At 52.9% G+C, this 22,401-nt stretch overlaps 1 protein-coding gene across 1 annotated transcript; it reads right to left on the bottom strand.

Moving 5' to 3' along the window:
* Positions 1-2,464: 2,464 nt before the first annotated feature.
* Positions 2,465-18,567, bottom strand: Gpr179 (G protein-coupled receptor 179). The gene is made up of 11 exons (XM_032913443.1): positions 17,774-18,567; positions 16,051-16,159; positions 13,886-13,973; positions 13,123-13,358; positions 12,160-12,228; positions 11,681-11,790; positions 11,305-11,543; positions 11,002-11,140; positions 10,006-10,111; positions 8,984-9,130; positions 2,465-7,381 (listed from the first exon to the last, which is right to left on the bottom strand). Exons 1-11 carry the CDS (start codon positions 18,565-18,567, stop codon positions 2,465-2,467), a joined length of 6,954 nt encoding a protein of 2,317 aa, XP_032769334.1.
* Positions 18,568-22,401: the final 3,834 nt, after the last annotated feature.

Genomic DNA, 22,401 nt, shown 5'->3' with positions numbered 1-22,401 from the left:
TCTCCCAGTGAATGTGGGGATAACTTTGCTCTTCCCAGCTAGGACAGACCCCGTGGGATTGCTCTGAGGCGCACAGTGAAGTCTACCTTAGCTCAGAAGCTGTGGGGTTAAGTCACACACAGAACAATACAGCCACAGAAACCCGGTGCAGGAGATCTGGGTAGGTAGCAGGGCTTAGTGTGGGAATGAGGGCAACTGGCCCCCAAAGGGGACTGGGTGACTCCTCCGTTCCCTTTTGGAAATGGAGCATTCAGCTGCTTTTTTCTGTGAGGCTCTGTATCTGTTCAGCGTTTGCCTATAGACTCCTGGTTCTCTCACCGGGCATCTGGTCTCATTTGAGGTTTTCCAGCTCTTAAACAGCACCTACATCACTACGGTTAGAGGGTGGGCCTGACAGTTGTCTTTCTTGTCCCTGCAGGCTCTGCCACATTGGCCTGCCTGTCTTCACCTCGTCTCCCTGTCTCAAGCTAGAACCACTGTATTAAGTTTTTCTCCTTCCTAGTGGCCATTGGTAATATCATCTGGCACCAACCCTGTGATCTCACACTGCTTAAGCAAGGTAGCCTGAGCTGATTGTTGAGAGGAGAGCCAAAGTAGACAGCTAAGAAAGAGGCTTTGTACTCGTGGGGTACCCTTCCTGGCCCTGGGGAGCGCTACTCTTTCTGAGGATAGAGGTTGGGATTCTGAACAGGACCTCTTTTCTTTCCCAGGCTCCTCTGGGAAGGAGCATGAGTGAGTAAGAGTGGTTCTTGCTTGAGAACCAGAGAGTTCCCCTTGGCTCCAGTTATAGTTACTGAAAAGGAGGTCCCCTTGCTGACAGAAAGACGAGGAGGAGGAGGAGGCAGTGAGGTAGACCCTGGACATGGTAAGAGCTGGGGCAGGAAGATGGGAAGAGGCTGACTGGGGACATGGGGAAAGAAGAACACCTTGTCCTTTGTGGGGAGGGCCCTGAGAGAGTAGAGTGCCTTTCCTTCTCTGTTCTCTGTTGTCACTTTGGATTCCAGCTGTGACCTAAATGTCAGACTTGCTACTTCAGCCAACCGTCAGGGCACATAGGAGAAGTAAAGCAGAAATGGAAGAGTCAAGTCAAATGGCAAGACCCTTGACCTGGAGGTGTGGCTTAGTGGGAGGGTGTTTGCCTAGTGTTCCTGAGGACCAGGGTTCCGTTCCCTGTACCACACAGACCCACAGAAAGACAAAGGCTGGGCTGGGGATATAGATCAGGTGACAGAGTTAGCATACAGGAAGCTCTGTGACCACTGAGTAAACTGGCCATGGTGGTACACACCAGGAGGTGGATGCAGGAGGACCAGAAGATTAAGGCCAGCCTTAGCCACATACTGACTTTTAGACCAGCCTTGCTCCATGGGACCAGCTGTCAGGGAAAGGGCTGGGGGCAGGGACAAGGCCTAGGCCTGTGAGGCTTTCTCCAGACACACATTTTGTCTTTGTCTTTCTCTGATTTAGCTTTCATCTTTTAAATATTTATTTTAATTTTGTGTCTGTCTGTCTGTCCTGTGAGGATATATGCACAAGAATCTAGGTGGCCTCAGAGACCAGAAGAAGAAATTGGAGGCTAGAGAGATGGATCAGAGGTTAAGAGCACTGGCTGCTCACGGGGTTGGGGATTTAGCTCAGTGGTAGAGCACTTGCCTAGCAAGCGCAAGGCCCTGGGTTCGATCCCCAGCTCCGGGGGAAAAAAAAAAAAAGAGCACTGGCTGCTCTTCCAGAGGTCCTGAATTCAATTCCCAGCAACCACATGGTGGCTCACAACCATCTATAGTGGGATCCTATGCCCTCTTCTGGTGGAGTCAGACAGGAACACTGACTCATACATAAATAACCCCCCCCCCTCCGAGCTGGGGACCGAACCCAGGGCCTTGCGCTTCCTAGGCAAGCGCTCTACCACTGAGCTAAATCCCCAACCCCATAAATAAATCTTTAAAAAAAAGAAAAAAGCAGTTGGATGGTTCCCTGAAACTGCAGTTGCAAGGGACTATAAGCCGATTGTCTTGGCTTGGATCTCAAGATTCAAACCTGGGTCCTGTGCAAGAGCAGTGTGTGCTCTTAACCACTAAGCCATCTTTCCAGCCCCACATTTCATCCTGAACTACATGGCCTCACAACCTTCTCTTGCCCACAATCCCACGATTGCTACTGACTCAAATGGTTTAGTTTTTTTGCTACCTTGGGTGGATGGATGGCAGAATTCTTTAGAAGGTAAAGATCTAGTTTCCATTCCTGAGAGAGAGAGAGAGAGAGAGAGAGAGAGAGAGAGAGAGAGAGAGAGAGAGAGAGAGCGAGCGAGCCCTGGGATCTAACCCTTCTTGTACAGTTCCTTCTGAATGGGTTGCCCCATCTGGCCTCTTGGGCTGAGGAAGTATTCAAACATCTTTAAGTCACTCTTAGGGGACACTGGGACTCGGGAAGTGTCCTGAGGGGTTCTGGCCCCACCACCTGGCAGTCATTCGCAGTCCCAAGGACAGTCAGGTGGGGGACTGAGATCTCCAGCTTGTGCTTCAGAAGCCGTGTGTCCTTGGTCTTCAATTAAGGACAACGACTCTGGAGCCTCCGCTTCTTTGGGGCTTGGCTCTGGGTCTGGTTTGGCTCCAGGCTCAGGTCCCAAAGGTTCTTGTTCTCCCACACCTCCCGGGGGGAAGGTACCAGGTGGCTTGCTGACGTCTGGGCGGACACTCTTGCTCTCTGGGAGAGAGCTCTCCAACGGTGTGTGTACTGAGAGGCAAACTGATTTCTCAGGGGCAGCAGGCACATCTGCCTGGGTTACTGGTAAAGCCGGGAGGCCAGATTCCTCAGGTGGGGCTCTAGCTTCCTCCCACGGACAGATGTCTGCCATGGTGCCCTTGATTTTATTTCCTTCTGGGTCTGTGACCTCCCAGACACATAGTTCTGCCAGCCCTTTCCCTGGGCTGCTTGCTCCATGGAGACTGACCTTGGGGTGGTCTGTGTCTACCGGGTCTTCCTGGGGGTAGAGCCCCGCTGACACTGAGCCTTCTGAGAGGCAGACTGCCTCTGCTGCTTTTAAGAGGTGTCTTTCAACCCCTCCCACCCCCTGAGACTCTCCATCCTGCCCCAGGTCCAGCGCTTCCTCCCCCACTGCTCCTGGACCTGCTTCCCAGGGGCAGATCTCTGCTTTCTCGGTAGAAGGAACCTCCTCTGCTTCCCAAGGACACACGTCCTCAGAACTGCCTTTGTTTCCATCAGAAGCATCTGTAGCTGCTTGTACCCCAAAGTCCTGACTCTCCCTGGGACACATGGCTTCCTGTTTCCCAACGTTGCTGGTCTGTGGCGTCTCCTGAACTGCCACACCTTCATGCTCTCGTTTTCCAGGGGCTCTTTCTTTCTCCTCCTGAGGTTTTTCCTCTTCATCCTGTCTTGATGTCTCTGTCTCTGTAAGTCTCCCAGTCACCCTCTGGGAACAGAGCTCAACCTTGGTGTCACGGTCAGGTTTATACAGATCCGGGTCAGAAGCATCCCATGGGCACAGCTCAGCAGCCCCACCCTCTGAGCTGACCGGTGCCTGGGAGCTGGCTCTAGGTTGGTCAGGGCACTGGCTGTGTGGATGGGACAAAGAGTCTGCTGATACCATGTTTTCCCGCAGACAGTCAGGCTGGAGTTCCGAGCTTGTTCCTCCCCCATCAACAGAACACTGTGATTTTAAAGCTGCAACTTTTCCTTGGGGTGTGTATTCCGGGAGAGAACCTGTCTTCAGGTCTCCCTTCTCTGATGCACTGTCACTTGCTTCCCAGGACTGTCCCTCTGCTTCCTGACTAATGCTGCTGCTGGGTAAGTCTGAGGCCTTGGAGACCTGGGCAGGTGGCTTCCAAGAACAGGTAGTTTCCTCTTCCTGGCAGAGTGTTGTGTCCCCCTTTGATGTGCCTTCTTCTTGGAAGGAGAATTCTGCCTTTTCTAGATTCTTTCTCCTTGGCTGTGTTGGCTCACTCTCCGTCTCTCCCTCCAGTCCTTTCCCCACGGTGCCTTCATTCAATTCCCGGGCACAGATCTTGGCTTTTTCACTGACAGGAACTTCCTCTGCTTCCCAGGGACATACCTCTATGGGCCTGGGACTCACGTTTTCCTGGAGTTCATCTTTTACTTTCTCAGTGTTCAAAGTGTCCGGCTGCTGAGAGGACGCCCCTGGGCTGGTGCTGTCCCAGGGACAGACCACCTCCTTCTCTGAGCTGAGCCTCTCTGGCTTCTTCAGAGCCCTAGCAGCTACCTGACTGGGTCCAGCATCTGCAGAAGTCTGACTTGCATCATTTGGAGAAATCCTAGAGGCTTCAGCTCCAACAGTCCTTTCCTCTCCAGCCCCAGTGTCCACATCCCAGGGACAGATCTTGGCCTTCTGAGCTGTTTCCTCCACATCCCACGGGCAGATCTCAGCAGCTTTGTCCCCCATGCTGCCTTGCTTCTGGAGAGTGGCTTGGGGTTTCTCTGTGGCTCTTTGGGGGGTGCTATCACAGTCCGTGCTCTCCCAGGGGCAGATTGCTTCCTGCTTTTGGATCTGCCCCTCAGTCTCTTCCCGCGCTTGGATTCTTGCTCTCCCGGGCATTTTCTTCTCATCCTTTTGAACTTCTTCCTTAGGTGCGTGCTCTGATGCCCTGGTCTCTGTTCGTCCGTCCACTTCCCATGGACAGATTTCGGCTGTTGAAGGTGTCGCTTGCCTTTCCTCTGGCTCGATGGCTTCCCAAGGACACACTTGCAGTACCTGGCTACCCGCATTGCGTAGGAATTTCTCACCAGCCTTGGATGAAGAGTTGTCTGGATGTGGGCTGGACTGCTCAGGGGTTTTGTCCTCCCAGGGGCACACGGACTCCTGCCCTTGACGGTCTGTGGACTTTGCCCTTGCAGTTTGTCCCCCCACCTCTGCTGAGCATTGCTTTCTGGAGGCAGCCTCCTTTCCTGGGAGAGATTCCCCATCCGTTCCCTGATTCAGTGCTTCTGTACCTGCTAGTTCATCCCCCAGCTCCCAGGGACAGACCTCTGCTTTCTTGTCATTAGACAGCTCTCCTGCCTCCCAAGGGCATATCTCTGTAATGCCACTGCCAAAACTCCCTGAGCTCCCTGGGGCTTGAAGTGAGACAGCCAAGGGGCCCCGGAAATCAGTACTTTCCCACGGACAAAGTGACACCAGGTCCCCGCCCAGTTTCTGTTCTCTCCAGAAGGTCGCCTTCTTTGGGGATTTATGCCTTTCTTCAGGGAGTTCCTGTACCCTCTGAGCAGATGTCCCCTCCCCCACATCCCTCATCTCCCACGGGCACAGTTCTGCCTTAGCAGCGTCAGGCAAAAGAGCCCCTGGATGCTTTCCTCCTTTGCTTACTACCACAGGCCTGCCCTGGCTTCTGTCAGAATCCTGGTGCACCAGCTGAGGAGACTGACCTCCAGAGTCGGGGCTTTCCCAAGGACACACTGCCTCTTGGCCTCGGACCAGCCTCTCGGGCTTCTTCCGAGTAATGGCACCCGCACCTTCAGGCTCTGACTCCCCTGGGACTTTCTCTCTCTCTTCCCAGGACCTACTTAATACTTGTCTCGATGGCTTCTTCTCAAGACCCCCTCCTTCAGTCCCCTCCCAGGAGCAGATTTTGGCCTTGTCCACACTCTCTTGTGGGCCCATTCCTGATTCAGATTCAGTGACTTCCCAGGGGCACACCTCTGCCACCCTGTGGTCAGCACTGCCTAGGGGCTGGAGGGCAAGGCTGGGCACCTCTTTATATCCCACAGGGGATTCCTTCGCTTGTTCAGCATTTTTCTCCCCAAAAACTTGCCGCAGTGTGGCAAGCGCTATTTTACCAGTTCTCTCAATCTTCCGCTCCCCTGGACCCTGGGACGCTCTCTTGTTTCTATCTTCGTGCTCTCGGCTGCCCTCCTTTTGACAAACGTGGAGCATTCGGCTGGTGTGAGCATTCTGTTGGTTCTGGAGGGACTCCTCATCCTCACAGGGGGCGAGGGCAGCCTGTTTGCTCACTGCCTTGGGCCGGCCTAGCCTGGGAGATCGGGGTGGAGCCCCTGAGCTCACCTCTGCCGGTTTTCCCTTCTCGGTCTCAGGGGTGCCCTCTCCACCGTCCTTCTCTTTGTAGATGCTTCTAGAACGGGTCAGAGCTTTGATGGCCAGACCCAGGCTGCGCACGGAACCCTGCTGCAGAGGGGTCTTGAGGCTGTGGGACTTTGAGAAGATCTTGGACTTTTCCTCATCTGTATCATCTGCTTCCCCCTGGACGTGTCCACCCTCTGTGAGTGCCTCACTCTCTCCAGTCCCCTTTTTCTCCACTGCCACAGACAGGGCCCTCCAGATCTTGGTACGAGCTGAGGCAGGTGTGTGACTGCTTCGCTCTGGCCCTGTAGAACCTTCCTGAACCACATTTTCTTTCTTGCCTGGCAGTTCTGCATTCTCCCAGGGGCAGATGAAAGTGAGAAGGGTAGGGCTTTGGGGGGGCTTTGAGACTGGTGTCAGAACAGGGGTAGGGGTTGGGGCCAGAGCTGGCAACAGAACGGGAGCCAATGTGGAGGTTGGGGTGGGAGACAACATTCTTGGCTCTCCCAGGCAGGCCCCAGACAGAGCCAAGATGGGTGTGGAGACCTGGTGCCGGATGGGTGGGTGAGGCAGCCTTCTCCCAGCCTCTTCATGAGGCCTCCCCGGGGTATGAGAGCTTTCCACACTGCTGCTCTTGGCAGGAGAAGGTGGGGCTGACAGAGGGGCCCTAAGAGGCCATTCCAGCCTCCTGGCTGATGGCCTCCGCACCGGGCTCACCATGGCTGCCTCAGCCTTCTTTCTTTCCTCTCTCTCTTTTGCCTGCCGATAGGTTTCCTCCAGGTAGGCCTGACTAGCCACAAGCAGAGCCTTTTCCCTGGAGCCAGCCACCACACTGAGTGACTTCTGCAGGGACATGGGCCTGGCTCTAGGGAGTCTTTCTCCCACTGTCAGGTTGTGGGCACTGGCTGATCTGAAGCCCAGGGCTGGGGGCCCCTCTACCGACACTTGGCCCTCTGTGGGTGAGGCCTTCTTGGACAGGGTCCGCCTGAGCGAGGATTCAGAGGGAGGAGTGTGGTGCTCCCTGTGGTGCTCCCTGTGGTGCTCGTACGTGCTGCGGGTCTTGCGGAGGGCTGGTGCCTTCTCTGTTCCCTGAAGGCTGGAGCTGAGGAGCCTTCGTCGAGAAGACCCTGGCAGGCTGCTGAGGCCTAGAGAGCCTGAGTCCCGAGAATGCTGTCTAGCCAGGGCCTCTGGGAACTCAGCTAGGTATCTCATGAAAGAGCGCCCCAATCCCTGGCGTGAGCTGCCCCGCTTCTTGGGCAGGTGGGGGTTGTTGGCGGCCATCTCCTTGGTCTTTCGGACCTCTAGCTGGGCATAGAGCTTCTTCAACTCATCCTGCAAGGAAGGGGGCCGGCAACAGAGCCACCTCTGTGATGGCCGAGCCCACCCCCCACCCCATCCCCAGTCAAACTATTCTCTCTGGGGAATCACTTCTCTACCAAGTCGTATCCCTTTCTTGTTTCTTAAACTCAGAAGTCACCATTCTGTCCCTGCAAGACCAGAATCAAGCTGGTTCCGATCTGGTTCCATTTAGCCCTCAGGGTTCAGAGTGTTCTCACTTCTCTGGAGCACGGTGATCTCTTGGGAAATGGCCAGCATTGGGGCAAGGACTGGGCACGAGACTCCTAACCCACTGGCATCTCAAAGCTATTTTATTGACCTCTCTCTGTGCCTCTGTATCGTCGGGGGCTTGGTTTGTTGGTTTGTTTGTTTGTTTGTTTGTTTTGAGACGAGGTTTCTATCTGTGGCCCTGACTGTTCTGGAGCTCACTCTGTAGACCAGGCTGTCCTCTGTCTCCCAATCACTGCCTCCCAAGAGCAGGGATTAAGAGCATGGGCCACCACACCCTGGCACCTCTGCATCTTCTGTGTGACCCGTGTTCACTTCCTTAGAGCATTCTAGGAGGTGGGTGGGGAAGGATGCCACACATCAGTGTCAATGAAGACTTTTGTGCTTTGAATTTCTCCCCAAAGCCGGCACAAGGGAGCAGAGTGGCGTGTGGTCTAAAAAGGGAGGGTCTGGGGTGGGATGGCTTTGGCTATGCCCTGACGTCTCAATTCAGAGAGGAGCACAAAGGCAGACCAGGCGGGGCTCAGGAGATGAGGTGGCTGTGGGTCAGACCTGCACAGGTTGCTGGGATGAGGAACTGGGAGATGCAAAGGGTCGATGGGTGGCTCCCCAAGATGGCTTCTTTGCCTTGGGTTATATATAAAACCGCATGGTCTCCTGATTTCTCCCAACCCCTGGCTCTATATAATGCCCCTGAGAAGAAAAAATAAAAGGGAGCCTGTTTTTTCAGAGCTGTCCTCCAGAGAGCTGCTCTTTTCTAAGGCCCACTGAAAGAAAAGGGATCCTGGCGGCCACTCTGTTGAAACTTCCTAGCTCTTACAGTTGACCCTTAGGGTCATTCCACTTTGCTGGGCACTCAAGGCTTTTCTAGTCTGTCTACACCCCATGATGACGTAGGGTTAAGAGTCCACTCATGACTGGGCCTGGGCCTTCAGAGTCTATGCATCTGGGTTTTGGGGGTTCTTTTCAATGTTGTACAGTCAGGGGAGTCTAGGGTAGCAGCAAAGGGAGGTACAGACTTGGAGGAGGGAGACCTTGGGGTGATTCTGTGGTACCCTAAGCCAGTGGTAGCCCAGCTGTGTTCCTCTGCTCAATCCTTAAAAGCTGGTATCCAGGCTGGGCACTGAGAAGGCAGAGGCGGGCAGAGATCTTTGAGACCAGCCTGGTCAACAAAGCAAGTTCAGGACAGCCAGGGGTTCTGATACACAGAGACACAGCGATGCCCTGTCTCTAAAACCAAACCAAACAAACACAATTAAAAAAAAAAAAAAAAAGGTGATCTGAAAGAAATCGGGGCAGCCCCGAAAAAAAAAACCAAAAAAAAAAAAAAAAAAAAAAAGAAATCGGGGGAGGGGAGGAGGAGCCTACCCGAATATCCCCTGGATCCAGGCTGCGCTCGCTCCAGGCTGAGGCGATGCTGCTGTTGAGGTAGGAGCCTGAGCGATGCAGGTCCGGCTCATCCTCGTACACTTCATCCAAGATCTCCTCCCTGGGAGGTGCCCCCGGCTTCCAGAACTGCCCAAGACAGGTGGGGGGATGGGAGAAGACAAACCTACTTTGCCTTTAGTTCATGAGTCTTCCACCTTAGCCCTTCTCTGCTCCCTGCCATTCTTCCTCGGCGGGGACCAGCACAGTGTCCCTAGGCATGGTCTTCGCTCCCCATCCCGCCGCTATGAACTGCTCTGCACACCTTCAGAGTCTACCAGCTGGATTAGAAGACACCGGAAGCAGTGGCACAAACCTCTACTTACAGCACTCAAGAGGCAGAGGCTGCCAGATATCTGTGAGTTAGAAGCCAGCCTGCTCTACAGAGCTAGTTCCGGGACAGCCAGGGCTACACAAAAAAACCTTGTCTATTTTTTTTTTTTTTTCCGGAGCTGGGGACCAAACCAGGACCTTGCGACTAGGCAAGTGCTGAGCTAAATCCCCTAACCCAAGAAACCTTGTCTTAAAAAAAAAACCAACCGGGCTGGGGATTTAGCTCAGTGGTAGAGTGCTTGCCTAGCAAGCACAAGGCCCTGGGTTTGGTCCCCAGCTCCGGAAAAAAAAAAAAAAAAAAAAAAAAAAAACAAAAAAAAAACCCAACCGACCAACCAAAAAAAAACAACCCCAACAACAACAGTAACAACAACAACAACAGCAGTAACAACAATAACAACAACAGTAACAACAAATAACAACACCCCCCTCCCCACTCCAAATACTCATCTTCCATCCCTAGCTCTATGCTGTTTGCATGGGAACTAGAAGCAAGGGCTTGCTCCTCTCCCAGCTTGCCTGGGATACAAGTCATTCTGCTTGCTGTGAAGTGGGTGCTGAGGTCTCAGGGCTACAGTGTTCTTCACCAAGGGGCTGAGGGACGGCCTTATGCAGTAGGGGAAAGACCTTACCTTAGGGATGAAGATCAGAGCCAGTGTGGCTGTGACTGTACTGTGGGTATGGAGGAAGAAGAGGAGAAGGGTCCAGTCTGGGTGCAGGGAAGGAACCAGCACAAACCTGAGGGCCAGATGGGACAGGGAGATCATCAGTGTAGGGAGTAGCCTGCCTGCCTCACTTCACTAACTCTGTGCCCCAGCCCCAGCCCCAGCCCCTGCCCCTGTCCCAGCCCTAGACCCAGCCCCAGCCCCAGCCCCAGACCCTGCCCTGCCCCTGCCCCGTCCCTGTCCTGCCCTTGCCCCAGCCCCAGCCCCAGCCCCAGGCCCAGCCCCTGCCCCAGCCCCAGCCCCAGCCCCAGACCCCTGCCCCTGCCCCGGTCCCTGTCCCTGCCCCCAGCCCCAGCCCCAGCCCCAGCCCCTGCCCCAGTCCCAGCCCCATCCCCAGCCCCAGCCCCAGCCCCAGCCCCAGCCCCTGCCCCAGCCCCCAGCCCCAGCCCCAGCCCTGCCCCAGTCCCCTGCCCCTGCCCCTGCCTGGCAGTGACCAGTAGAGGACCCTTTCTTCCCTCTCTGGATCACAGATATAATCCCAAGGTTCCCATTAATTCTATTTTCTGAAGTGTCCTCCTAAGAGACTCCACCCCACTGCCCCTGCCTGCCCAGGCGATAGCACTGCGCCCAGGACTCCGTTGGGATCACTGTGTGATTTGAACCTTCTCCCATCACAGGTCCAGGTCCCACGGCCAGCCTGCTGCTCCAGAGGCTGAGGAGTAGGCAGGGAGCAAGGGCTTGAGGAAAAAACACTTAGGATCGGGACATGGAATTAGGAACAAGACATACTTCTTCTGGATTGGGAGTCTCTTCTGAAAGAGTTCTGGGGTATAGGAAGGGTATGTGTGAGGTCCTGCTGGGCATAGCAGGATTGCAGGGGTTACTCTTAGATGGACCCCTCACCTGGAGGTGGGGAACATTGGCCAGGTGGGAGGAGTCTCAGGAAGAAGGGCTAGTCCTCACCTGGCTGTGTGGAAGGCCGTAGAGAGCAGCAGCTCATTGTGCAGGGCAATACTCATGTAGCGTGGCTCATGGAAGGCTGAGGGTACAGCCCGGGTGGCATAGCAGAGAAAGCTGCCCCAACAGAGTAGCAGCATTTCCGCTGTGGAGATTGGAGAGAGAGCCATTTCAGCAGCCTGCTGACCCTCTCCAAAACCAAGTGTGCTGGGTAGCCCAGATCTAGGGCGAGTTAGCACAAGGAACACCCTGGAGGTGAATAGTCAGGAGCCAGAGGAGGCCGAGTCCGGCTCAACAGAAGCAGCTCACCCACAACCATGATGTAGTCCCAGTGGTCATGGTGACAGAGGTAGAAATGGCGGCCAGTGGGGGTGTGACCCCGGGTCACCAGAGGTGTGTGCTGGATGCCTGGCTCCAGAACGCCCGCTGTCCACACGACCAGGAAGCCCAATACCAGAAGCAGGAGTTGCCCCAGACGCTGCAGCAGCTGCCCGCTGCTTGGGTGCGGCCCCCGCTGTGCAGTTCGAGACAGAAACAGCTGGAGCACCCTGAGGGGAGTAAGGTACACGGAGGATGGGGCCAAAGCCCCACACTCTGTCCGTTGCCCTCCTGCCCACCACGTGTTTGCCTTCAACTGGATGGCTTGGGGTAAGCAGAGCTGTGGCAAGGTCTATCAGGGCCCTACCTATAAAGCTTGAGGATAATGGTCCCATAGACGACGGCAAACCCCAGCAGCCGGACCCAGCGAAGAGCGACGCAGCGGAATACGCTGGGCTTGAAGTACAGGATGAATACCTGGTGGCAAAGGGGACCGAGACAGCTGTTCTGGGCTGCGCTTTTACTTCAGGCACACATATGTCACATGACCAATCTTCCCGGCAGCCCCACAGTGGAGGCCTCACATTTCTCTTGTGCAGAGTTAAAAAAAAAAAAAAACGAAACAAACTCCCCAAAACCAAAACGTGTCCTAAACCACACAGCAGGTCAGAAAACTCTTCCCAGTCTGCATCTCTGCCTGCAGCGCTCACTAGGCCATTTGTGGGAATAGACAGGGGGGAAATGTAAAGTCGTCAAATCTTCCTAGGAAGGCAGGGATGGAATCTGAAGGAGGGTTTGGGAGTGGGGGTACTAAGAAGAGAGGCTGACTACAGGTCACAGACTCACCGGGAAGTACAGAAGTAAGGATCCAAAAAGAATGGTTTCCAGGAGGACGATCCCAGATGCCCGGATTCTCTGTTAGCCCAGGGAGACAGGTGTGAGCAGGGCGTGAACAGGGTGTGAGTGCCGGGCCTGGCCTGGATCCATCAGGAAGCTCACTCTGGCCCTGGGCTTCCCCATCTAGCTCCACCCTCTGTTCACAGCCACTTGTCCAGTCTCACTCACTGGGCTCACAGCAGAGGTTGCTGGAGGGAGAAAGGGCCTCTGGCATTTCTCCGAGCTTTGGGTCAAACTGTACCTTAATCTAGAATAAGACGCCCCCTTTTTCTTGCCGTAAAAGCCAGTTAACCTTCAAGCCTGCCTCCAGCATCACCTTTCTTTCCTTTTCTCTTTCTTTCTTTTTTTTAAAAAAAGATTTATTATGTATCTGAGTACACCTTTACTCTCTTCAGACACACCAGAAGAGGGCATCAGATCTCTTTATAGATGGTTGTGAGCCACCATGTGGTCGCTGGGAATTGAACTCAGGACCTCAGGAAGAGCAGTCGGTGCTCTTAACCGCTGAGCCATCTCTCCAGCCCTCACCCCTACCCCCAACATCACTTTTCATACTCTCTCCCAGGCCGTCTCCTCCAGAATAACTTGTCCCCTATCTGAGCTCCCAGGGCACCTGAGACCACATCCATCCTTGGCCTGTCTCATTGCTTCCTCCCTGCCCTGGAGACCGGGTGGCTTCTCTAGCAGGGTGCCTTTGCTGTATTTTGCACTGAGTAAGCATTCCACTAGTATTTGTTGAATCAAATACAATGTTGCAGAGGCAGAAACAGGTCTAAGATAAGAGAGGTCACTGCCTAATGTCACACATTCAGGTGTAAAGAGGCAAGACTGGCCCTCGTTTTCCCAAGGCTTAGTTCTCTACTTGCGATGGATTGGATGTGTGTGCAGAGGGGAGATGCGGGGCCTTCTTGCCTTGCTCCCTCGGCAACGGTAGGCAACCAGCATACTCAGGAAGACAGCCAGCATGCAGCAGGCTTGGCAAGCCAGCACTGCTGTCCTCAGCGCCCGGGCCTCCTCCACCAGGCATGGTGTGGCATCCAGACAGCTGGTACAGCCCTCAGGACACGGTTGGCATCGTAGCAGCTTCCCTGAGCTGCCTTGTGGGGACCCAAATTGCCCAGCAGTCTGAGTAGCACTCTCCTCTAACCCTGCAAAGAACAAGAGGAGTGTAAGGAGGAGAGCTTAGCTGGAGGTACCTGAAGTTCTAGCCTTGGGTCCTGAAGGCTCCATGCCCTCCTGTAGCTTATGGCCCCAGGAGTAAAAATAAAGTGTTATGCCCCATGAAGGACAGGGTAACAGGAAGAGGCGTTGCCAGGCCTAAGGCTAACTTGTCCCATACCTATGTGTTTGGGTTTGTTCTCCAAAGGAAGACACCTACAAACAGCCCTGCTGATCTCTCGCTCTCTCTTTTTCCCTCTCTCCCTCCTTTTCTCTTGAGACAGGGTCTCCGTTTGTAGCCCAAGCTGGCCTTGAATGCATGGCAGTCCTCCTGCCTCGGCCTTGAAAGCGCTGGGACTACAAGTTTGCACCACCCCACTCAGCCTCTCCTCTTGGCTTTCTCCTGTTGAGCTCCCACTTCCTCCCAGGGTCATCTTCAATCCATCTTTCTTCCAAAGATGTTTCATCCCAGCTCACCTTGGCTTACCAAACCTCTGCTTAGCCCTCTCACACTTACCCCCAGAACCACCAGCTCCATAGAATCCAGGTCGGCAACGACAGAGATAGCGGCCAAGGACAAAACCCTGACTCTCCAGAGGGACACACTGTGGGGATGACAAATGACATTTGCTTGTACGACGTTTTTCTCTGAAAGCTTTCCCCACTGCAAAGGGCCCCCTCCATCCATGGCTTCTGAGTTTATTCCAGGAGATTTCACCAGAAGCTTTCTCTGGTTCATGCCTAGCTCTTCCTCATCTGAAAACTTCCCCACCCCTGCTGTTAGGCCCTTCGAGGGTTATCCAAGAAAAGAGTTCAGGATACACAACTCTTTTGTTCAGACTGGCCATAGCAGGAAACTTGAATCCCATTTCCTGGTGCCTCGCTTGCTTGGGCTAGTTACCAGGGGGTGGGATGGGGGTGGGGAATGAAGACAGAGAGAGTTCAGAGCTCCATCATACTGTGTGTACCTACCCCCTGCTTCAGAGGGTTCCCATGACCCACCCCCACTTGGTACACAGATGATGTGATAGCTGGTCTATGTCATCTTGACACAAGCTAGAGTTATCAAGAGTGAAGAGATGGGGTTGGGGATTTAGCTCAGTGGTAGAGCACTTGCCTAGCAAGTGCAAGGCCCTGGGTTCGGTCCCCAGCTCCGAAAAAAAGAATTAAAAAAAAAAAAAAAAAAGAGTGAAGAGAGCCCCAACTGAGAGAATGCCTTCATAGGGTCCATCTGTAGGGCATTCTCTTAATGATTGATGTGGGTGGGACCATCCCTAGGCTGGTGGTGCTGGATGCTATAAGAAAGCAGGCTGAGCAAGCCATGATGAGCAAGCCAGTGAGCAGCATCCCGCCATTTGCATCCATCAACTCCTGCCTCCAGGTTCCTGCTCTGCTTGACTCTCCTGGCCTCAATGCCTTTAATGATGAACTGTTCTGTGGAACAGGAGTGAACTACACCCTTTCCTCCCCTGGTTGCTTTGGTCATGATGTTTCAACACAACAGTAATCCTAAGACAAGGAAGTTAAAAAGACCCCAGAGAGGGGCAACTTCCAACAGGACTTATCTGGCTTTTACATAGGACTGCTTTTCTCTGCCTAAAACCAGCCTGAGGGGAACAGGGGTGGCCGGATGCCAAGGTCAGCTCTTTATTTTACCTCCTCCATTGACGTTTGCTCAGCAGGGGATAGCACATGGCCTCAGAGGTGGGCAGGGAAGCTGAGCACATCGTCAGTGTCTCAGAGCACTTTGAGGTAAAGGGCTTTGAGCCTGCATATGGCTTGGAGTTTGTCGCCTTCAACAGTCCCAGACCTTTTCAAGCTGTGGCTAGCCTCCTCCTACACCCATTAGCAACTCTATTTACTTCCGTGAATACCAATGGAGTATATACTCTGTGAACCATGAGGAGCTCAGAGCTGGGTTGACGTGGAGCATGTGGCCTAGGAGAAGGAAAGCTTCTGGCTCAGAAGTTGCCCTAAAGAGGAATCCTGGGGGCCGGAGAGATGGCTTAGCACACTGCACAGCCTGCAGGCAGCTCAACCTTTCCAGGCGTTCTGTTGCTCTAAACCTCTTCCAGAGGGTTCAGCTGGTTCCTGCTTCTCCCAGGCCCTGGTCTGGTCTCAGAGTGGTCTTTGCAGCTTTTCTCCTCTGAGAGTCTTTGCTATACAGGTTCACTCCTCTGAAAGGGACTCTCAGCATCTATTGCTTACTGTGGCAGGGAGGAGCCTAGTGAATCTGCTCAGTTTCAGGGACTTCCTGAAGCTATTTTGTACTTTTCTGTTTAAAGAACTTCTCTACAAGGGACTGGAGAGATGGCTTAGCAGTAAAGAGTGCTGGCTGCTCTAGCAGAGATCTTGAGTTCAATTTCCAGCAACCACATGGTGGGTCACAACCATCTAGAATGGGATCCTCTTCTGGTGTGTCTGAAGACAATGAGTGTACAGTGTATAGACAGTGACAGGGCAAACAGGGAGGCACACCGAGGTTTCAAGGGCATGAGGAGTAGCTTTTTTGGGGGAAAGAAGGAGTGGAGTAGGCTGTACATTGGCCTCCCTTTGTAAAAGTCTATGCTTTCGCCTCTGCCAATCACTTGGGACCACCTTGAAGCCCTGAGATGTCAGGGTGGCTTTGGCAGTGATGGGAAAGGGAAATGAAGGCAGGGCTCGGTGGACCCTCCTCCTTGCCTGGGTGCTGTTGAGATCACACAGGTGTGTGTTCGAGTACCAGCCTGGGCCGCTTGCGCACTGGTTGATGTCCACACTTTGGAGGTCGATGTCCATCTGCACCTGTCCCCTAGGGCAGCAAATTGGCAGTTAGGGTCACAGTGGGGATGCTGAAGTGATCACCAGACTATGGGGGCAGGGCAGGTTTTGCACACTTTAGCACAGGGGTGTGAGGGCACACACACAACACCATTTCTGTGGTGTGCCATGAACCCTGTGTCTGCGGTGACAGTCCCCCTCCCACTAGGTTGCAGTCCCCACTGCTCCACTAGCCAGCATCTTAACATTTTCTGCTCTCATCAATGAGTAGAAAGGACACATCAACAATGCAGAGGCCGGAGCTCCGGTGATCATGAAAAAGGGATTTTCCACACTTGTTCATTGCACACACACACACACACACACACACACACACGTGCACTTGCACACATGTGCACAGCACATGCCGCTCGCTCTGCTGTTTACCTCCTGTTTACTCTGCCCAGGCCAGGTCTGAACTGATCACAGCAAAGGAGCCCTGGGGTCTCTTTTGTGACTGAATTGGGAGAGCTCTGTCACGGAGCTAGGATGTCTTCTGGGAACAATGGGGGAGGAGAGGAGGAGAGACCTGGAAGCTTGGCCTCCTTTCCCAGTGGGGCCACTGACCCTTTACTCTAGCTGAAGGTTCTTTGAGGAATATCACAAAGCACTGTGGTAGGATAGGATCCTAGATAGGATAGTGGAGCCTGCTTTCCTAAGAACCTGTCATTGGCAATGACACTGGGGACTCAGCCAACTCCTTGACAGAAAGAAAGGGCATTGCTTCCAAGCCCCGTCCAGGGATTCTTCTCCTCCTGGGAAGCCTCCTGGAGTGTCCCTGTAGTTCCTGAGAAGCCAGGAGTATGGATTATTAATGTCACCAAGTTCTCAGGTCCCAACTCTTCGGTCTGTACCTCAGACCTGAGAACCAAGACCCGTCCTTGTCTAGACTCCTCCATCTGCACACACACACACATACACACACACACATGCATGCACATGCACACACACATATACACACATACACACACGCACACACACATATATATACACACGCAATACACACATTCACACACATATATATACATGCATACATACATACACACAAGCATGCACATGCACACAATACACACATCCACACATATATGTACACACACATACACACATGCACACACACATACACACACATATAGATAGATGTATGTGTACTTACCCGTATATACGCATGCCACAGACATTCACTCATTGTGCTTAACATATAAACAGCATCAACAGATACCCAGGCACGGGCCTGCGATCCTGGCACTTTGCCAGTGGAGGCAGGGGGATCAGGATTACAGGTCAGCCTTGGCTACATGAGAAACTGTCTTAAAAGAAAACATAACAAACTGGAGACACATACACACACAAATAAAACAATAACTGAACTAATAGATGTCCAGATGCATATGCACGGATTGTCTGGTTCATACACAGCACGCGCGCACGCACACCCGAGAACGTTAATAGTTACAGATTCCTAGTGCCAGCTGTAAATAGACACAGCTGAATGCATACACACATCTGTGTCCCCCACACACATATGCTCTTGCCAAATGGTCTGTGCACAGTGCAGAAGACTTGTGGACCCCTCGCAAACCATCAACTCCTTCCCAAACTCACTCACCTGACCTCTGGGGTGAGGTCTGGCTTGAGTCCATAGAACGTGGCCGAGACTGTGACTAGCCAGCCAGGACGGAGCCGGCCCTCATGGCATTCCAGGAAGGGAGGAGATAGCTTCACCTGCTGTATGTCCCCCACGTACCCATCCCCCCGTGGCCACTTGGGACTGTCAAGACTCCTTAGGTCATTGGTCAGTACTCGCTTCTGGAGGCCAGGGCTATCTAAATCCTCTTCTGGATTCTCTTCCTGTACCTTGTTCCCAGACAGGTCCTGAAGGATGGTCTCATCCCCCATCCGAGTGGCCTGCAGGGCCAGCTGAAGGTGGCTAGCCCCGGGTGGAGGGTTAAAGGTCAGCAGAGCCCTGTAGGCTTTCGGGTCTCCCTCTGCCACACTGCGAACGAGTGCCTGGTACCACTCCACATCCTCCTCCACGCTTGACTCCCGGATGTCGTTGGCTTGTAGAAGCATGTTGAGAAAGTTGGCAGCCTGGGCCAGGGTGCCCGCTGCTCTCTGTAGGACTGGGGGGACCCCGGCTTTGCCTTCTGCCCCACGGACTTCATACTTCCCGCTACAGTTTGCTCCTGACAGCTGTTGAACGTCTCCAGAGTAGAGAAAGGCCAGGGCCGCTTCTGCCCCCTTCGGGGGCATCCACGTGGGGCCAAATCCTGGCATGGCTTGGGAGGGCCGTGGAGGCAGAGAGCGTGAGGGCCTTTGGCTCCCCAGAGCCCCACTGCAGAGGAAACAGCAGCTTAGAAGCCCCCAAGCAAGAGAAGAGGGGACCACTGCTCTGGCACTCATTCTGCAGCAGCGCTCAGATCCCGGGAGTCCAGGCTGCCTAGAGGTTGGGTGGCTCAGAAGAACGCAGGTAGAGGCTGGTATACAGTCTGACACCACACCCTCTCCCCTCCCTCCCTCCCCCTCCCTTCCTCCCTCCTCCCTCCCTCTGTCCCTTTTCTCTCTCTGTGTCTCTCTGTCTCTCTGCTTATGTCTATCTATGTCTGTGTGTGTGTCTGTGTGTGTGTGTGTCTGTCTGTCTCTAGTCTGTTTTGCTTTGTGTTTCTCTCCCCCTCTCTAATGTCATCAGTGAGCTTCTGGTTATAGGTATGAGAGCCCTGCCCCTCCTCACTCAGGGTGTCCCCCCATCTCAAAACCTCTTAATCCTGGCACGCTACTCTTTTCTCTACCTCTGATCCAGTGCACTGACAGGCACCCCACATCTGCTCCAGCAGGAGAAGAGGGGAAGGGAGGGGACCGACCAGTTGTTCTCTCTCTGCCCCCCTCTTCTCTCTACCCTTCACTCCATTAGGAGAGATGGGCAAATCCGGCCTGAGGCACCATAGCAACCAGAGATGAATCCATGTCCCTCTCTCTACCCCATGCCCCACTTGGCCTCTTGGCAGCGACTGCCAAGAGCCTAATAAAGAGCTAGCTGCATGTCCTGGCTGTGCACTCTGCTCCTGGTGCCTGCACCCCCGACACTCTGCTGCTTAATGGCGTTGAGATGGGGAATGGCAAAGGTAGGGCAGAGAGTGCCCAGGAGAGCCCGTTAGCAGACTGGCAGTTCCTGAAATGTTTTCTCCTGCATGCAATCTCAATGAATCCCCCAGCCAAGTATAGTGACTCTCCTCATCCCTGCTTCTCAGACACAGGCACTAAAGCTCAGACACCCACTGCCTGCGAATAGCTGCCCCAGTTATGCCTCCCTTGCTCCATCCATCACTCAACCTCAGAACTGGAGTGATGCTTCCTTACAGAGGAGTAGATGGAGGCCTGGGGTGAAGCCACCTCCTTTGGATTACCCTGGGGACTGTGGTGGAGCTGGACACTTAGACACTTAGATTCCCCTGCTGACCCTAGTCTTTCTCCTCCTGCCCGCAGAGCTAGGCACAGCAGCAGTGAGGGGTGCAGTGGGGTGCGTGGGGTGTGGTGGGGTGAGGGAGGAAGAGAAAGAGAGGGAACAGCTTTGCCTCTGTCTCTCCATCTTCCTCTTGTCCTAACCTCTCCCTCTTTTGTGAAAACAACTCCTTCTTGTTCTCCTCCCCACTTTTCTTTTGTCCTAGAGATTCTTTTTATTTTTTATTATTTTTTATTTCCTTTAGTTTTTTAACCATACTTGGTATTTTTATTGGATATTTTTTCATTTACATTTCAAATGTTACCCCTTTCCCAGTTTCCCCTCCAGAAACCCCCCTATCACATCTCCCCTCCCCCTGCTTCTAAAAGGATGCTCCCCAACCCACCCACCCACTCCCTCCCACCTCCCTGCCCTGACATTCCCCTATACTTCCTCCCCACTTTTTATTTGTTTGTTTTCTGCTTTTGTTTGTTTTGTGTTTTCTTTTTAAATTAAGATATCATCTTTTTATTTACTGGGGTGAATGTTCGGAATTCAGATGTTAACTTTGTGGGAATCGGTTCCCTCTTTCCTGGGACTTTAGCTCAGGTTGTCAGGTTTGGTGGCAGGTGTCTTTACCCACTGAGCCATCTCTCCACCCCACCTCATCCCACCCGCTTCACCCCACACCACCCCACACATTTTTGAGACAGGGTTCTCACTATATCTCCTAGCTGGCCTGGGTATGTAGACCCAGGTTGTCCTAGAACTCATAGAAATCCACCTGCCCCTCATCTGCCTCTGCTTCCTGAGTAGTGGAATTAAATGCAGTTCTTCACGTTTTAAAATTTGCATTTGGGGTTGGGAATTTAGGTCAGCGGTAGAGCGCTTGCCTAGCAAGTGCAAGGCCCTGGGTTCGGTTCCCAGCTCCGGAAAAAAAAAAGAGAGAGAGAGAGAGAAAAAAAGAAAAATTTACATTTGTGTGTCTGGTGTCTGAAGAGGCCATAGAGAGGCCAGACTCCCTGAAACTAGAGTTATGAATGGTTGTGAGCTGCATGTAGGTGCTGGGGAATTGAACCCAGGACCTCTGAAGAGTAGCCAGTACTCTTGACAACTGAGCCATTTCTCTAGCCTCAGGTTGTCAGGTGTGGACCGTAAGCATCTTTTCCTGCCATCTTGCCAGTATTGATCCCAAAGATGTGAGAAGACCACCGACACCGACTCAAATCATTATGGTCAATTTAATTAAAGCAAGTTTTTTTTTTTTTTTTTTTTTTTAAGTTAATGTACGGGCTGGAGAGATGGCTCAGCGGTTAAGAGCACCTGACTACTCTTCCAGAGGTTCTGAGTTCAATTCCCAGCAACCACATGGTGGCTCACAACCATCTGTAAAGAGATCCGATGCCCTCTTCTGGTGTATCTGAAGACAGCTACAGTGTACTTATATATAATAAATGAATAAATCTTAAAGTTAATGTACGTTAGGGATTTGGCTCAGTGGTAGAGCGCTTGCCTAGCAAGCGCAAGGTCCTTGCTCCGGGGAAAAAAAAAAAAAAAGAAAGAAAGAGAGGCAGAGGCAGAGGCAGAGGCAGGCAGAACTCTGAGTTTGAGGCCAACCTGGTCTACAGAGTGAGTTCCAGGATAGCCAGGGTTACAGAGAGAAAGCCTGTCTCTAAAAACAAACAATTGAATAACCAAACAGCACAGCAAAGGCATAACAAGGTACTCATAATAATCTTTTGAAACAAAAGGTAGGGTTGCAAGACGGTCCTATCAACTTTTTGAAATAAAGACATGGTTGCCTTTTCTTGGGAACAGGCAGTCCAGAACCATATGTGTTAAAGTTACAGGCGGGCCGCGTAGCCCAGTCCTTGAGAAACAGAGGGTTAATCATAATCCGGAATGAGCCTACTTTGTCTTTACTCTAAGACGGCTTTCAGGCCCAAGATGGAGGCAGGTTTCGTCGTCAGCTCAGTAAACTTTCCAAGCGTCGCTACTCATGATAGTGCATGTCTTTAACCTCAGCACTCGGGAGGCAGAGGAGGGTGTACTTCTGCGGCTCTGAGGTCAGCCTGGTCTACAGAGTGAATTCCAGGATAGCCAGAGTTACAGAGAGAGACCAAGTCTCAAAAAAACAAGTAGATAACATTTCACTATTACCTTTTTGTGAGTGAAGATGTGCACCGGTGCGGATCTAAGTCAACAGCTGGTGTCTCTCTCAACCACTCTCTACCTAACCTTGAACCTCTCTACCTAGGCTTTCACTGAACCTGGACCTCACTGGCTCAGCTAGACGGGAAGGCCAGCCGGCCAGCCCCAGGGCTTGTCCTGTTTGTTTGGCTTTTTACATGAGTACTGAGCATTGGAACCCAGGTCTCCATGATCATGCCACAAACACTTTAGCAGTGGAGACATTTCCGGTGTCCTGCCCTATTTTTTTTTTTTTTTTTTTTTTTTTTTTCAGAGCTGGGGACCGAACCCAGGGCCTTGTGCTTGCTAGGCAAGCGCTCTACCACTGAGCTAAATCCCCAACCCCTGCCCTATTTGCTTTTACATTTATTTATGTATTAGAAAGTGGAGCACGGATGCATGTCATGTGTGAAGGTCAGAGGAAACCTGTGGGAGTTGGTTTTCTCCTTCCACCTGTGTATCCTGGGGTTTGAACTCAGACAGGCTTGGTGATAAGTGTCTTACCCGCTGGCTCTGTTACACTGCATTCTGCGCTCTCTCTCTCTCTCTCTCTCTCTCTCTCTCTCTCTCTCTCTCTCTCTCTCCCCCCCCACCCCTCCTTCCTTCCC

The sequence above is a fragment of the Rattus rattus genome, chromosome 9, assembly GCF_011064425.1.
Source record: "Rattus rattus isolate New Zealand chromosome 9, Rrattus_CSIRO_v1, whole genome shotgun sequence".
NCBI classification, from domain to species: Eukaryota; Metazoa; Chordata; class Mammalia; order Rodentia; family Muridae; genus Rattus; species Rattus rattus.
This window is presented reverse-complemented; position numbering and strand designations above follow the sequence as displayed.